General features: G+C 43.1%; 1 protein-coding gene and 1 long non-coding RNA gene across 6 annotated transcripts in view; one reads left to right on the top strand and one right to left on the bottom strand.

Annotated features, from left to right (window-relative positions):
• Window positions 1–17,329, bottom strand: part of LOC131487310 (uncharacterized) — a 34,040-nt gene that overhangs the window by 15,801 nt on the left and 910 nt on the right. For 2 of the 4 annotated variants that reach the window (XR_009249703.1, XR_009249704.1), the window contains exons 2-3: window positions 13,753–13,905; window positions 9,547–9,674 (exon numbers count right to left, since the gene is read on the bottom strand). This is a non-coding gene — a long non-coding RNA (uncharacterized LOC131487310). Of the gene's footprint in view, window positions 1–1,298; window positions 1,479–9,546; window positions 9,675–13,752; window positions 13,906–15,254; window positions 15,350–17,329 lie in introns of those variants that run through there. The other 2 variants (XR_009249705.1, XR_009249706.1) reach the window with 2 other exon arrangements.
• Window positions 11,564–16,577, top strand: FOLR2 (folate receptor beta). 2 transcript variants are annotated; one of them, XM_058687887.1, is made up of 5 exons: window positions 11,564–11,713; window positions 13,133–13,297; window positions 15,340–15,528; window positions 15,650–15,785; window positions 15,922–16,577. In XM_058687887.1, exons 2-5 carry the CDS (start codon window positions 13,145–13,147, stop codon window positions 16,206–16,208), a joined length of 765 nt encoding a protein of 254 aa, XP_058543870.1. In that variant the 5' UTR covers window positions 11,564–11,713; window positions 13,133–13,144; the 3' UTR covers window positions 16,209–16,577. The 2 variants fall into 2 exon arrangements, with proteins under 2 accessions (XP_058543870.1, XP_058543871.1); XM_058687888.1 differs by lacking the exon at window positions 11,564–11,713 and adding an exon at window positions 12,604–12,716.

The following is a 17,329-nucleotide window of genomic DNA, read 5'->3' as shown; positions in this document are numbered from 1 at the left end:
CTGACGCGGGGCTCGAACTCATGACCCTGAGATCAAGACCAGAGCTGAGATCAAGAGGTGGATGCTTAACCAGCTGAGCCACCCAGGTGCCCCTGGTGATGACTTGTAAGATACAAAATCAGGAGAGCCTGGGTAGCTCCATCAGTTGAGCATAGGACTTCGGCTCAGGTCATGACCTCATAGTTTGTGAGCTCCAGCCGAGGGGGAGCTCATTGCTGTCAGCACAGAGTTCACTTTGGATCCTCTGTCCCTCTCTCTTTGCCCCTCCCCCGTTCACTCTTTCTCTCTCTCAAAAATAAATAAACATTAAAAAAAAAAAAAAAGATACACAACCAAAGGCATGATCCATGAAAGAAAGAACTGACAAGCTAGTCTTAATTAAAATCTAAATTTTCTGGGATGCCGGGGTGTCTCAGTCCCTTATGCCTCCAACTTCAGTTCAGGTCATGATCTTGTGGTTCGAGCCCTGCATCAGGCTCTGTGCTGACAGCTGACAGCCTGCTTCAGATTCTGCATCTCTCTCTCTTTCTGCCCCTCCCCTGCTTGCTCATGTGTGTGTGTGCATACTCTCTCTCTTTCTCTCTCAAAAATAAATAAGCATCAAAATTTTTAAAATTTTCTGATACGTAAAAGATACTAAGAGAATGAGAAGACAAGCCACAGACTGGGACAAAATATTTGCAAAACACATACCAAATAAAGGACTGTTTTCTAAAATAGAAAGAACTCTTAAAGCTCAACAATAAGAAAATAAACAACCTGATTAAAAATAGCCGAATACCTTAATTAGCCGACACCTCAGCCAAGAAGATACACAGATGGCAAATAAACATATGCAAAGATGCTCCACATATATATCTTCAGGGAAATGCAAATTAAAACAATAGTGAGGGGCGCCTGGGTGGCTCAATCGGTTAAGCCTCTGACTTCGGCTCAGGTCATGATCTCGCCCCTCGTGAGTTCGAGCCCTGCATCGGGCTCTGTGCTGACAGTTCAGAGCCTGGAGCCTGGAGCCTGCTTCGGATTCTGTGTCTCCCTCTCTCTGTCCTTCCTCTACTCTCTCTCTGTCTCTCTCAAAAATAACTCAACATTAAAAAAAAAAATTAAAGCAAGAACAACAGTGAAATACCACTATACACCTAACAGAAAAAAATAATCTGAAACACTGACAACACCAAATGCTGGTGAGGATGTGGAGCAATAGGAACTCTCATTCGTTGCTGGTGAAAATACAAAATGATACGGCCACTTTGAAAGACTGTTTGGTGGTTTCCTAACAAAATTAAACGTATTCTTACCATATAATCCAGCATTTCCCCAAAGGACTTGAAAACTTATGTCCACATAGAAATCTGTACATAGATGTTTCTAGCAGCTTTATTCATAATTGCCAAATGTTGAAGCAACCAAGATGTCCTTCAGTAGGTGAGCAGATAAATGAACTGTGGTACATCCGGACAATGGAATATTATTCAGCACTAAAAAGAAATGAATAATCAAGCCATGAAAAGACATGGAGGAACCTTGAATGCATATTACTAAGTGAAAGAAGCCAACGTGAAAAGGCTACAGACTATATAATTCCAACTATATGACATTCTGGAAAAGGTGCAAACTAGGAGACATTATAAAGATCAGCGGTTGTTGGGGGCTGGGGAGAAGGAGGGATAAATAGGCAGAGCAGAGAGGTTTTTTTTTTTTTAAGACTTTATTTTTTTGAGTAATCTGTACATCTGACGTGGGGCTCAAATTTACAATCCCAAAAGTCACATGCTCTACTGACTGAGTCAGCCAGGTGCCCCAGAGAAGAGGGTATTTTTAGGGCAATGAAAATAATCTGTATAATAATGACACGTGCTATGATATATTTGTCCAAACCCAAAGAATGTACAACACCAAAAGGGTACTGTAATCTGAACTATGCACTTCAGGTAATTAAGATGTGTTAATGTAGGTTTATCAGTTGTAACGAACGTACTACTCTGGTTGGGGATGTTATAATGGAGGAAGATATGCATGTCTGGAGGCAGGGGGTATATGGGAAATCCCTATACCTTCTCCTTGATTTTGTTGTGAACCTTAAGCTCCTTTTTTAAGGAAAAGTAAAGTCTGAATTTAAAACAGTTTCTTACTGTAGGTACTCAGCAGTAGATTTGAAGGGGTAGAAGAAAGAATCTACAGACTTGGAAATAGAAATTGTCCATTTTTTTTAAGTTTACTTATTTATTTTGAGACACAGAGACAGAGAGAGCGTGCATGAGCACATGAGTGGGGGAAGGACAGAAAGAGAGGGAGGGAGAGAATCCTAAGCAGGTTCCATACTGTCAGCGCAGAGCCTGATGTGGGGCTTGAACCCACGAACAGTGAGATCATGACCTGAACCAAAATCAAGAGTCACTTAATGGACTGAGGTAACCAGGCGCCCCAGAAATTGCCCATTCTTAAAAACAAACAGGATGAAGAAAAATGAACAGAACACAGGGACATGTGGGAATACCATCAAGCATACCAGAATATGCACAATGGGAGTCCTAGAAGGAGTAGAAAGAGAATAAGAGCATAAATAATTGGAGAAATCAAGACCAAAACCACTCAGATTTTAAATAAAAAAATTAATCTACACGTCTAAGTTCAGTGACCTCCAAGTAAGAGAAACTCAAAGAAATTCACACTTGAACACATCAGAGTCAAACTATTGGACTATAAAGAGAGAATCTTGAAAGCAACAATAGAAAAATGACTCATCATTTATAAAGGATCCTCAATAAGATCAACTGTTAATGTCTCATTTAGAAACTATGAAGTCCAGGAGGCAATGGGATGAAATATTCAAAGTAATGAAAGAAAAAGACTGTCAGCCCAGAATTTTATAACCAAAAAAATTCTTCTTCAAAGGAGAAATGAAGACATACACAAATAAACCAAAGTTGAGAGAATTTGTCACTAGCAGACTTTCCCTACAAGAAATACTAATGATTGCCCTTTAGGCTGAAATGAAAGAACACCAGACAGTGAGTTGAATCCACATGAAGAAATAAAGAGCACCAGTAAAAGTTACTGCATAAAGAAATAGAAAATACGGGGGCGCCTGGGTGGCGCAGTCGGTTAAGCGTCCGACTTCAGCCAGGTCACGATCTCGCGGTCCGTGAGTTCGAGCCCCGCGTCAGGCTCTGGGCTGATGGCTCGGAGCCTGGAGCCTGTTTCCGATTCTGTGTCTCCCTCTCTCTCTGCCCCTCCCCCATTCATGCTCTGTCTCTCTCTGTCCCAAAAACAAATTTTAAAAAAAAAGTTGAAAAAAAAAATTAAAAAAAAGAAATAGAAAACACGGTATAAATGTTTTTATGTTGTAACTCTTTTCTTATCCTGTCTAATGGGAAAAGATAGCTTCACGAAGCAATAACTATAAAATGGTATATTTTTTTTATTGAGAGAGAGAGAGCGCGAGAGCGCACAAGTAGGGGAGAGGCAGAGAAAGAGGGGGACAGAGGATCTGAAGTGGGCTCTGCGCTGACAGCCAGATGCGGGACTCAAACTCACAAACCATGAGATCATGACTTGAGCTGAAGTCTGATGCTCAACCAACTGAGTCATCCAGGTGCCCCTAAAAGGGTACTAATATGCTCATAGTGTATAAAAATGTAATTTATATAATAATACAGCAAAGGAGTATGAGAAGGAATGAAACTATACTGGAGTAAAATTTTGAACATTATTGAAACTCAGTATTAATCTGAACTAGATTGTTATAAATTATGATGTTAATTGCAACCCCAGAGCAACTATTAAGAAAAAATTATAAAAATATAATAAAAGAAACAACAAAGTAATTAAAAGGGTACATTTTAAAATATCTATTAAACACAAAAGAAGGGAGTAAAGGAGAAATAGAGGAACAAAAGAACCAAAATACATATATAAAACAAAATTGCAGGTGTAAAACCTGTTATTAGTAATTACATTATATATAAATAGATTGAATTCTCCAATAAAAATGCAAAGATTGGCAGATAAAAAAATCATTGTCCAACTATACACTCTTTTTTTTAATGTTTATTTATTTTTGAGAGAGAAAGAGAGAGCTCAGGAGAGGGGCAGAGAGAGACAGAGAGACAGAGAATCCAAAGCAGGCTCTGTGCTGACAGCAGACAGCTTGAACTCACAAACTGTGAGATCATGACCTGAGGTAAAGTCGGACACTTAATCGACTGAGCCACCCAGGCACCCCAACTATCCACTCTTTGCATGACTCACGCTTCAGATTCATAGACACAAAAAAGGCTGAACGTAAAAGGATGGAAAAAGATACATTATGCAAAAAATAACTAAAGGATATCTAGAGTGGCTATAATAGTATCAGACAAATAGAATTTAAGACAAAAATTGTTAAGAGGCAAAGAAAGGCATTTTATTTTATCTTTTAAAGTTTATTCATTTTGAGAGAGAGATAGACACACGTGTGTGCACACACGGGAGGGGGCAGAGAGAGAGGGAGACAGAATCCCAAGCAGGCTCCACGGTATCAATATGCAGCCTGACATGGGACTCAATCCCATGAACCGTGAGATCATGACATGAGCCAAAACCAAGAATCAGACACTCCACCGACTGAGCCACAAAGGCACACCAAAAAGAAAGATTTTAAATCAAAACCTAACCTTCTACCTTAAAAAATAGAAAAAGAGCAAAATAAACTCAAAGTGAAAAGGAAAAAAATTAAGAGTAAAGCAAAAATAAATGGAATAGAGCATAGAAAAACAATAGAGAAAAACCATGAAAATGAAAGTTGGTTCTTTGTTTTGTTTTTTTTAATTAATTATTTAATTAATTCATTTTTAAGTAAGCTCTACACTTAACATGGGGCTCAAACTCATGACCCCAAGATTAAGAGTCACATGCTCTACTGACTGAGCCAGTCAGGTGCCCCCAAAAGTTGTTTCTTTGAGAATATCAACAAAAACCTTTATTTAGACTGATCAAGAAAAAAAGGAAAGAAGAGTCAAATTAATAATATCAGGAATAAAAGAGGAGACAACACTAATACAGAAATAAAAAGCATTGTAAAAGAATATTATGAACAATTGTATGCCAATAAATTAGATACCATAAATGAAATGGCCAAATTCCTAGAAAGATACAAACTACCAAAGATGACATAAGAAGAAGTAAAACATCTAAATATACCTGTAACAAGGAAAGGGATCGAATTCATAATTTTAAAACTTCCCACAAATAAAAGTTCAGGCTCACACAGCCTCAGTGGTGCACTCTACCAAATGTTTAAAGAATAATTACTACCAATCCTTCAGAAACTCTTTGAGGCACCAACTGGCTTAGTTGGAATAGAATGTGACTCTTGATCTTGGGGTACAAGCCCTACGTTGGGTGTAGACATTATTAAAATAAATAAACTTTAACAAAAAAAGAAATTATTTCAAAAAAGAAGAGGTAATACATCTCAACTCATTCTGTGAGATCAATATTACTCTGATACAAAATCACACAAAGACATTGCAAGAAAACTACAGACCAATATCCACTATGGATAAAGACATAAATATTCTCAATGAAATACTAGCAAACTGAATCCAGCCAGGGGCGCCTGGATGGCTCAGTCAGTTAAGAATGACTTAAAAAAAATTTTTTTTTCATTTAATGTTTATTTTATTTTTGAGAGAGTGAGAGAGTGAGCATTAGCGGGGGAGGGGCAGAGAGACTGGGGACGGGGGGGGGGACAGGATAGAGGATCCGAAGTGGGCTCTGTGCTGACAGCAGAGAGCCCCATGTGGGGCTCAAACTCTTGAACCCAAGATCGTGACCTGAGTCAAAGTCAACACTTAACCAACTGAGCCATCCAGGTGCCCCAAGCATCTGATCCTTGATTTTGGCTCAGGTCATGATCCCAGGGTATGAGATTGAGCCCCGAGTTGGGCTCCATGCTGAGCATGGAGCCTGCTTAAGATTCTCTCTCTCTCCTGCCCCTCTTCCCTGTTTGTGTGCTCTCTCTCTCTCAAAAAAAAAATAAATAAAATTATATATATATATATATATATATATATATATATATATACACACACACACACACACACACACACACACACACACACACAAAAACAACCCACAACTGAATCCTGCCACATATAAAAAGGATTGCACATCATGACCAAATAGGATTAATCCCAGAATGCAAGTTGGTTTAACATCCAAAAATTAATTGATTCAAAATATCATATTACTAGAATAGAAGACAAAACCCACATGATCATCTCAGTCGAAACATAATTTGGCAGAATCCAAAATACTTTCATGATTTAAAACAAAACAAAACCCAATACTGAACAAACTAGGAATAGAAGAGGATTCACGCAACCTGACAAAGGTCATCTATGAAAAAGGCACAGATAACATCCCAGTCAACATCAAAAGGCTTTCCCACTAATATCAGGAATAAGGAAGTATATCCATGCTCATCATGTCTATCCAACTTGTACAAAAGTTGTAGCTATGGGTACTTGGCTGGCTTAGTCAGTGGAGCACACGACTCTTGATCTTGGGGTGGTGAGTTTGAACCCCACTTTGGTGTAGAGATTAATTAAAAAAAAGTTGTAGCTAAGCCTGTTAGTCAATAAAAAGGAATAAAGGCATACAGATTTGAAAGCAAGAAGCAAAACTATTTCTCCTTCCTTCCTTCCTTCCTTCCTTCCTTCCTTCCTTCCTTCCTTCCTTCCTTCCTTCCTTCCTTCCTTCCTTCCTTCCTTCCTTTTTTTGCTGCAAAAAGCTTTATCATTTCCATTTGGTCCACAGCTTAAAAAGCTGCCTAGAGACTGCAGGGAGAAACTCAAGTACAAGCCTGGGCATAAAAGGGATGCCATCTAGGAAATGTTTCTCTAGGAAGAAGTAAAACTTTCTATTCACAGATGTCATTGTACATAGAAAATCCTAAGGAATCCACAAAATAGTATTACTAATAAGTGAGTCTAGAAAGTTTGTAGGATAGCAGATAAATACACAAAAATCAATTGTATTTCTATATGCCTGCAATGAAAATATAAAAATGAACTTAAGGAGCACCAGGGTGGCTCAGCCAGGTAAGTGTCCAACTTCAACTTAGGTCATGATCTCACAGTTTGTGGATTCGAGCCCCACATCAGTCTCTATACCATCAGCTTGGGATTCTCTCTCTCCCTCTCTCTGCCCCTCTCCTGCTTGCTCTCTCTCTCTCAAAATAAATAAATAAACTTAAAAAAAAAAGACTATAATTCCAGGGGCACCTGGCTGGCTCAGTCGGAAAAGCATGTGACTCTTTTTCTTTTTTAAATGTGTATTTATATTGAGAGAAAGAGGGGGGGGGCGGAGCATGAGCAAATGGGGGAGGGGCAGAGAGAGAACCCCAAGCTGGCTATGCACTTCCAGCACAGAGCCCAGTGCAGGGTTCCATCTCACCAACCATGAGATCATGACCTGTGCCGAAATCAAGAGTAGGATGCTTAACCAACTGAGCCACGAAGGCACCCTGGAACAGCATGTGACTCTTAATCTTGGGGTCATGAGTTCTTAGCCCCACAATGGGTGAAGAGGTTGTTTAAATAAATAAAACTTAAAAAAAAAAAAAAGAATATCATTCCATTCACAATAGCATAAAAAAGAATAAAATACATAGAAGTGAACTTAACAGAGTAAAAGGCTTATATACTGAAAACTATAAAACATTGTTGAAAGAAATTTAAAACCTAAATAAATGGAAAGAAAGCCCATGTTCATCAATCAGGAGACTTACTATTGTTAAGAGGGCATTACTCCCCAAACTGATCTACAGATTCAATTCAATCCTTCTCTAAACGCCAGCTGGCTTTTTTGGAGAAATTGACAATCTAATCCTAAAATCCATATGGACATAGAAGAAACCCATAACAGCCAAAACACTCTTGAAAATGAACAAAATTAGAGGACTCACACTTTTTGAGTACAAAACTTCCTACAAAGCTACAATAATAAAGACAGTGTGATAGTAGCATAAATATAGATATGTAGGTCAATGAAATAGAACTGAGAGTCCACATTTTTGACAAATTGAATTGTGCCAAGACAATTCAATGAGGGAAAGAATAGCCTTTTCAATATGTGGTGCTGGGATACAACTGGATATTCACATGCAAAATAATAAAGTTGGACACTCTCATTTTATACCTGATATAAAAATTAAACTCACAATGGATCATAGACCTAAATGTAAAAGCTAAAACTATAGAACTTCTTTATTTTTTTTAATTTTTTAGAGTTTATTTCTTTATTTTGAGAGAGAGAGAGAGAGAGCACAATTGGGGAAGGGGCAGAGAAAGAGAGGAAGAGAGAGAATCCCAAGCAGGCTCCACATCACCAGTGCAGAGCCCGATGTGGGGCTCAAAGTCACAAACCACAAGATCATGACTTGAGCCAAAGTTGGACACTTAACAGACTAAGCCACCCAGGTGTCCTTTAAAAATTATAGAACTCCTTTAAAAAAACAAAACAAAACAGGGGAAGAGCTTCATGGCATTGCATTAGGCAATGATTTCTTGGATATGACAGCAAAAGCACAGGCAATAAAAGAAAAAACAGATAAATTAGACTGCATCAAAATGGGAAACCAGGCATCCAAGGAGAGTTAACAGAATGAAAAGGCAACCTACAGAATGGGAGAAAAGATTTGCAAATCATATATCTGACAAAGGGTTAGTCCAGAATATATAGAGAACTCCTACAACAATAAAAAGACATGTAATACAAATGGGGTATCTGGGTGGCTCAGTTGATTAAATGTCTGACTTCAGCTCAGGTCATGATCTCAGGCTTGTGAGTTCAAGCCCTGCATCCGGGCACTGTGCTGACGGCTTAGAGTCTGGAGCCTGCTTCAGATTCTGTTCTCCCTCTCTCTCTGCCCCTCCCCCGCTCATGCTAGGTCTCTCTCTCTGTCAAAAATAAACATTAAAAAAATTTTTTTTAAATAAAAAAATTTTTTTTAATTTTTTAATGTTTATTTTTGAGAGAGAGACAGACAGGGCATGAGCAGGGGAGGGGCAGAGAGAGGGAGACACAGAATCTGAAACAGGCTCCAGGCTCTGAGCCATCAGCACAGAGCCCAATGAGGGGCTCGATCTCATGAACCTTGAGATAATAACCTGAGCTGAGGTCAAATGCTTAACCGACTGAGCCACCCAGACGCCCCACGTTAAAAAAATTTTTTTGAAGACATAGAATACAATTTAAAAGTGGGCAAACAACTTGGACAGACATTTGTATATCTTCCAAAGAAGATATACAAATGATCAATAAGCCTATGAAAAGATGTTCAACATCACTCATCACCAGGGAAATGCAAATCCAATCCATGACCTCACACGCCCACTAGGATGGCTTTTATTAAAAAAACAAAAAGCCAACAGGAAATAACAAGTGTTGGTGAGGATGTGGTGGAATTAGAACCCTGTACACTGTTGGTAGGAATGGAAAATTGTACAACTATTACAGCAAATATTATGGCAGTTCCTTAAAAATTAAAGGTAGAATTACCATATGATCCAGCTCGTCCATATCTGGATATATGAAAGAATTGAAAGCAAGGGCCTCAAAAGATATTTGTGCACCCATGTTCGTAATAGCATTCTTCATAATACCAAGAGGTGGACGCATCCCAGGATCTATAAAGGGATGAATGGAGAAACAAAATGTAGCATATACATATAATGAATTACTATTCAGTTATCAAAAAGAAATGAGGGGCGCCTGGGTGGCTCAGTCGGTTAAGCGGCTGACTTCGGCTCAGGTCATGATCTCGCAGTCCGTGAGTTCGAGCCCCGCGTCGGGTTCTGTGCTGACGGCTTGGAGCCTGGAGCCTGTTTCGGATTCTGTGTCTCCCTCTCGCTGACCCTCCCCTGTTCATGCTCTGTCTCTCTCTGTCTCAAAAATAAATAAAACATTAAAAAGAAAAAAAAAGAAATGAAATTTTGACATATGGATTAACCTTGAGGACATTATGCTATGAGAAATAAGCCAGCGACAAAAAGACAAATACTATATGATTCCCATTTATATGAAATATCTAAAGTAGTCAATTCATAAAAACAGAAAGTTGAATGATGGCTACCAGGGACTGGGGAGAGGAGGAAATGGGATATTGTTGCTTAATGACAATAGGGTTTCAGTTTTACAAGACGCAAAGTTTCTGGAGATTGCACAACATAAATACACTTAAAATTACTGAACTGTACACTTAAAAATAATTAAGATGTTAAGTTTTACATAATGTTTACCACATTTTTAAAAAAAGTTTATTTATTTACTTTGAAAGAAAGAGAGCAAGCGCAGGCTAGAGAGGGGCACAGAAAGGGAGAGAGAGAATTCCGAGCAGGCTCCACACTGCCAGTGCAGAGCCCGATGTGGAGCTCGAACTATGAACCATGAGATCATGACCTGAGCTGAATCTAGAGTTGGACACTTAACCTACTGAGCCACCCAGGTGCCCCTACCACATTTTTTTAAGGCTATCAAAAAATGTTCAATTATTTTTTTTAAAATTTTGTTTAATGTTTATTTATTTTTGAGACAGAGAAAGAGCATGAATGGGGGGAGGGTTGGAGAGAGAAGGAGACATCGACTCCGAAGCAGGCTCCAGGCTCTGAGCTGTCAGCACAGAGTCCGATGCGGGGCTCAAACTCATGGACCATGAGATCGTGACCTGAGCTGAAGTCAGACGCTTAACTGACTGAGCCACCCAGGCACCCCATTTCAATTATGTTCATAGAAATGCTAGGTGGTGAGATATGATCATTTACCAGGGTTTTTTTTTATTTTTTCTTTAATTTTTTTTTTAACGTTTATTTATTTTTGAGACAGAGAGAGACAGAGCATGAACGGGGGAGGGGCAGAGAGAGAAGGAGACACAGAATCAGAAGCAGGCTCCAGGCTCTGAGCCATCAGCACAGAGCCCGACGCGGGGCTCGAACTCACGGACCGTGAGATCGTGACCTGAGCTGAAGTTGGACGCCCAACCGACTGAGCCACCCAGGGGCCCCCATTTACCAGATTTGAGACCATTTTTCTTTGTGACCCTTGACTTCTATACTTCAACCTCTACCTATGTCTACCTGGCTACTCAAAAAGTAACCTGAGAGCTATCATTTAAGCCCACTCATTTTGTGCCAGGCTTTTCCATATATAATTCTCCACAATTTCCTGGAGAGTAAACGAAAGCTCAGAAAGGCTGTGACATTTTCCAAGGTTGTGTGAGGGACGGTGCTACCATTGGGACCCATGGCCTGACCCTAAAGCCTGGGTTTTTCCCTACTGCACCTCACGCCCAACAAACCCGCTTCATCCTAACAACCACGTGGGGTACCTCAAAAGTTCAGATCCCCCTTAGAGATGAGCTTCTCTAGGTTTTGATGAATCTTGGATGTGTGAATCCTGTGATGAATAAATTAACAAAGAGTTGAATGGAAACAGGAATGAATACATTGAGAGACTAATGGAGCCTTGAATGGGTGGGGCCTGGAAGAGAGGGAAGACCAGAAGAGCCGAATGAGGAAATTATACTGTGCTAACCAGAGTTCTTACAGTCTGTCTTGCACCGAGGTCAGAGACCACTGGTGAAAGTCAAAGGGCCTGGAGCCATTGCCAGCCTGAGAAGAGGCCAATTCAGACACAGCTGTGTGTGCTCCCAGCCGCAAAGGAGGCTCAGGCAAGATGCCCTAAGAGGGAAGGGTGACAGGGACACTGGGGAGACTTGGCGGGTTTCTGTGTAGGGGAGGGGCAGATCTTTCTTTAGAAAGATCACTCGGGCTCCTGTGGGGAAGGTGACTTTAAGGGGAAGAAATTGGAGGAGGGAAGACCTGACCCCAAATATAGAGCCAAGGGAAGTGAATTCCAGAAAGATCTTTGGAAGGACCCTTGACCAGGGCTTTGTGATGATCAGCTGCATGTAGGGATGGTGAGAGAGAGGAAGGAGTCTCCATTATCCCTTCCGGTACTTCAGTGACAGAGCCCAAAGAACAGATCTTTTTTTCCCCCTTAAGTTTATTTATTTATTTTGAGAGTGAGAAAGACATGGGAGGGCGGTGCAGAGAGAGAGAGAGAAGAAAGAGAATTGCAAGCAGGCTGTCAGTACAGAGCCTGATGCAGGACTTGAACCTTCCAACCGTGAGACCATGACTCGAGCCAAAACCAAGAGTAGGAAGTTTAACCGACTGAGCCACCCAGGCGCCCCAGGAATAGATCTTTAATAGATGGGAGTGGGGGGTGAGGGTCAGTCAGGAACAGAGAAGCGGGCCGTCACTTTTGCTGGGTGACTCCCATGACTCTAAGTGCTCGTCTATTTGGCTGTTCCAACATGAGGTACTTTTATGTTTTATGTTGTCCCCAAGGGCCCAGGGGTCTCTGCACTTGTTTTCTGAAGGGTAAGGAAGGGGGATCTGCAGGGGTAAGTGCATTAGCCTAGCGAGAGCTGAGGAGGCCAAAGTCATGATGGGGTGGAGGGAGGAAATGGTTTTCAGAAAACAAGGAAGGAAAAAGTCTGAGGAAGCAAAAGTTAGAAACCACCACTCTTTCTATTTCTGTATTACTTAACCAAATACCACCCCATGTGCTACATCCCTTGACCCTCATGGTGATCGGGAGAACTCAGCAGAGCTGGGCCACTGCCTTCCCCAGGCTAACAGGGTCTCTAAGCTGGCACGGGAACCCAGGTGGTTCGGTGCCTCGTGGAGCACTTGCTGGACACAGCATAAGGGCAATGGGTGTCCCTGGCCCCTTTCAGGGCAGGAGGGCATGGACCTGAACTATTTAATTACTTTTCTTGGGTAAAGTTGAGAGAAGATGAGGGCACAAAAACATCTCCTCCAATTTAGGAAGACTCCCCCAGAGCCAGTCCACTAACCTCAGATCTCCTCTGAGCCCACCAAGCCTGGAATGGGGAGCCCCCTTTGCCAACCTTCTCTACTTCAGCTTCAGGGAGCCTCAGGACCCCAGCACTAAAGGAACAGGGTCTGACCCCATCCTCCACTGTGGAGATGGGGAGACTGATGCAGGGGGTCAAGGGGGACGCCGCATGAGGCTCTCTCCCTTCAGGCCTCGGCCTCCCTAACCACAGCTCCATCTGCAGGGACACAAAGACATGGCCTGGAGACTGACACCACTTCTGCTGCTGCTGCTGGCCTGGACAGCCTCCATGTGCAGTGCCCGGAACAGGGTAGACCTGCTCAACGTCTGCATGGACGCCAAGCACCACAAGACAAAGCCAGGCCCCGAGGACAAGTTGCATGACCAGGTATGGCCGTAGTGTGGCTCGAGTTGGGGAGGGGGTTGGTTCTAATGGGGAAGAGGAAGTCAGGGTGGTGGGGGAAGGACGGACTGATCAGATAGCCCCACATCCTGAGTTACTGCTGTGGGAGAAGATGAAGGTAGGGTGGGGGGTATTGGTTGAGGTGATTTAGGGGTGGCCTCCTCAGAGGATAATGTCAGCAGTGATACGATATGATCACTTGTTGAGCACTTACTACGCGTTGAGTTTTCTGCACGTGATTTCACATTCCCAGTAGTCGTTCAATGTAGGAGATCATGTTCTCCCCCATAGAACCCAAATGAGGAAATGGGCCCAGAGAAGCAGAGGACGCACAGAAGATCTGGACATAAGCAGCCCCTGTGGTGTGGGGGTAGGACTGGGGTGGGCACTCCCAGCATGTTAGAGGGTAAGAGACTGTCGGGGAGGATGGTTCTCACTACCTTCATCACGTGCCAGTCCATGAAGCGTCAGAGTAGAGGACAAGGGCTCTTACGGCTGTGACCCAGGGGCACGATTGCTGCACATCCACTCACTCTATACAAGCGGATGCCAGTTGGTTTCAACTCTACTGAGACTCCATGTCTCCTTTTTTTCTGAAATAAAATTCAAAGCCAATAGGACCTATTTGTACATTTAACTTAAAAAATATCAACATGACTCTATCTATCTGTAATACAAAAGAGAAGCACAAAGAAAGCAATTTATAATAAAATATATTTCCATGTGTCAATTCTCTGATATGACTACGTTAGAAATCACTATCAAATGGCATGTTTGCTTTTTAAGTTACTGCTTTATTTTCTTTAATCTTTATTTATTTTTTAGAGAGAGAGAGATAGAGAGAGAGAGAGAGAATGCAAGAGGGGAAGGCGCAGAGAGAGAGAGAGGGAGACACGGAATCTGAAGCAGGCTCCAGGCTTTGAGCTGTCAGCACAGAGCCTGACGTGGGCTCAAACTCATGAACTGTGAGATCATGACCTGAACCCAAGTTGGGAGCTTAACCAACTGAGCCACCCAGGTGCCCCAATGTTTGCTTTTATTCACCAAATCACTAGGAATGGGGCAGCTACAAATGAAGATGGATACAGGTATATTCTGTTGACAACTCAAATGCTATAAGATACTCTATGCAGTGTTGCCATTGATGACATAATTTTCTAAAATAGTGAATAATTCCAGTAAAACAAAACACATAGCACGGCCTTCCTTTTCATAGTATTTACAGTCCTGAAAAAGCCAGTCTCTATTAAAGCTTACTAAAATATGATGCATCTATATGTAAGATGGAGTTTAGATTTAGGAAATCATAAATAGGTCTTTCATTTATTTTTTTCAGCAAATATTTTTACAGGCCTGCCACGTGTCTGGCACTGGCCTCACCGCTGGGGACACAGAACTTAATACCTACCAAGAAGAAAGTTATTCAACATACATTACTGCATAGGTCATTCCCTTCCTCCTTTGCTCAAAATGCCACTTTCCAGTGAGGCTTTTCACAACCACCTTCTTTAAAATTTCAACAATCACCCCATACTCCACATCCCTATTCCCTGCTGTAATTTTCTCCATGTAATTGATCATATCCTGACACTATATTTTTTCTCTTTTAGTTTCTTACTGTCTGTCTCCATTGATCAGGATGTAAGTTCTATGAACACATATTTCTGTTTTGCTTTCTACCGTATTCTTAGCATCTAGAACAGTAACTGGCATAGAAATAGGTACTCAGTAATTATTTTTTAATGAATAAATAAATCAAAGAACTCCCTATAAAATATGAAGGGCTGCTTAAACGATAGCTATTGTCCTCCCAAGACAGGGTTTCTTTCCAGCTCCCACAACCCCTGATTACACTGTTATAACTAAGTCTCCCCCAAGATGGGAGCTCCTGGAGGCCAAGGACAGAGGGGTCTTCACAGTAAACTTCCCTAGGACAACCCACCTGAGGCAGGAGACCAAGCACCAAATAGGGAGAGGCTGAAGGTTTTGGTGGGGGAGGCATGTGTTCCAGTGTCTTCTCCACCCAGTGCACTCCCTGGAGGAAGAACGCCTGCTGCTCACACAACACCAGCCAGGAGCTGCACAAGGACCCCTCCCTCTTGTATAACTTTAACCTGGACCACTGCGGCAAGATAGAGCCTGCCTGCCAGCGCCACTTCATTCAGGACAACTGTCTGTACGAGTGCTCACCCAATCTGGGGCCCTGGATCCAGGAGGTACGGGCCTCTCCCTCACCCCAGCCCAGCGGGCTGCCATCCTGCTCGGTCAAGGTGGTCAAGGCGGTGGCTGCCAGCACCCCTGGCTGAGAGGAGCCCTCCCTCCCCACCTCCCACCCAGGTGAACCAGAGCTGGCGCAAGGAACGCTTCCTGGACGTGCCCCTGTGCAAGGAAGACTGTCAGCAATGGTGGGAGGACTGCCGCACCTCCTACACCTGCAAGAGCAACTGGCACAAGGGCTGGGACTGGAGCTCAGGTGAGGGCCTGGGGGTGCGGAGATGGAGGCGGGGTCCGAGGATCTGGGGTTGGGTGCGGGTCTCCAGGGGGGTGGCCAGAAATGGGCTTTGGGCCCAGGGGCTGAATGTCTGTGTCCACCCTCTCTCCCCATGCAGGATCGAACAAGTGTCCAGCCGGAGCCACCTGCCGCACATTTGAGACCTACTTTCCCACGCCCGCAGCCCTGTGTGAGGGCATCTGGAGCCGCTCCTACAAACTCAGCAACTACAGCCGAGGGAGCGGCCGCTGCATCCAGATGTGGTTCGACCCGGCCCAGGGCAACCCCAACGAGGAGGTGGCCAGGTTCTATGCCTTGGCCATGAGTGCTGGGGCCATGCCCCATGGGATTGGGCTTCTCCTGCTCAGCCTGGTCCCTATGCTGCACCTCTGGCTCCTCAGCTGAGTCCAGCCCTCCTCAGGCATGTTCGCTGCATGTCCCCAGTTTTGATGACCAAGCTTGGCTCAGCATAGCTCTCACAAATGAGGGAGTGCTAAGCATGCCTCCACTCATTATCCATCCTTCTACCATCCGGTTCCTGCTTCCATGGTGGGCCTTGGGCTTTCTCTGACAGTCAGTTCAAACAAAGAGACAGACCTATCCGTGTCTGATGAATGGTTTTGGTTTCAGTAAGTAGAGGACAGCTTCCATAGCTTTTGTATTCCTTCAGATGAGAGAAATGAGACTTGGGTTTGAATCCTAGCTCTGCTACTGACTATGGAAAGTGAAGCAGTTGCTTGTCTACATTAAAGCTTAGTTTTTTCCTCAGTAAAATGGGCATAATAATCCTTCTTTCCCCCAGAGTTGTGAAGTACAAAGGAGATGTTGCCAGAAAGCATGTGAGCCCAGTGTCTGTGCCCTTAATAGTCCTCGGGGATCCTGTTCTCTTGTAGCCAAACATGAGAGACAGGTCCAGGACTGTGTTACTTGTATTGGTCCCCAAATATCCCCACTTTCTCTCAGGTCCTGTCTGCCTGGCTTTGTGGTCAGCTCTGCTGGGGATGGAAGTCCAGGGAAGGCTCTGGATTCCCAGTGGGGGTGAAAAAAATTCTCACGTGATGTGGATTGAAGGGACAGAGTTGAGACTAGGAACCCTCAGAGGCGGAAGACAGAAGAATGGGGAGGGCAGTGTGGGAGGTTCCTGGAAGATGAAATGTTCGAGTCTAGAATTGGTTTAGCCCTGCTGCAGCCAGGAGGATGGGAAAAGGTTGGAAAGTCTTGGGGGCTTCCCAGGGGCAGAAGCCTGGCCTCTCCTCTGGCGATTGCTAGATACACCTGTTCTGTCTCTACACATCCCCCAGGAACTAGGCCTGAGTAGGTCTCTGGGTCTCCCTCTTGCCTTTTTCCCCTGGGGAAGTCTTTGTCTCTACATCCCCCTCACAGTCATCTCCAAAAAGGCACAGGTACCTCTCTGAGACACCAGGCAGGTTGGTGATCAAGCTAGGACTAGAACCCAGGTATGAAGTTTCCTAGTCCAGGTCTCTTCCCTCCCCACCGCACCAGGGTGTCTCCTTCATGGCAGACTC

Source organism: Neofelis nebulosa, chromosome 10 (genome assembly GCF_028018385.1).
Source record: "Neofelis nebulosa isolate mNeoNeb1 chromosome 10, mNeoNeb1.pri, whole genome shotgun sequence".
Taxonomy (NCBI): domain Eukaryota; kingdom Metazoa; phylum Chordata; class Mammalia; order Carnivora; family Felidae; genus Neofelis; species Neofelis nebulosa.
Note: the sequence above shows the minus strand (reverse complement) of the source record. Positions and strands in the feature narration are given on the sequence as shown.

Bases quoted from the DNA above. Each gene is read 5' to 3' on its own strand.
- FOLR2 (XM_058687887.1), top strand. From the start codon at position 13,145: ATGGCCTGGAGACTGACACCACTTCTGCTGCTGCTGCTGGCCTGGACA. The intron at 13,298-15,339 runs GTATGGCCGTAG...TTCTCCACCCAG, and splicing joins AGGACAAGTTGCATGACCAG to TGCACTCCCTGGAGGAAGAA. The intron at 15,786-15,921 runs GTGAGGGCCTGG...CTCCCCATGCAG, and splicing joins GGGCTGGGACTGGAGCTCAG to GATCGAACAAGTGTCCAGCC.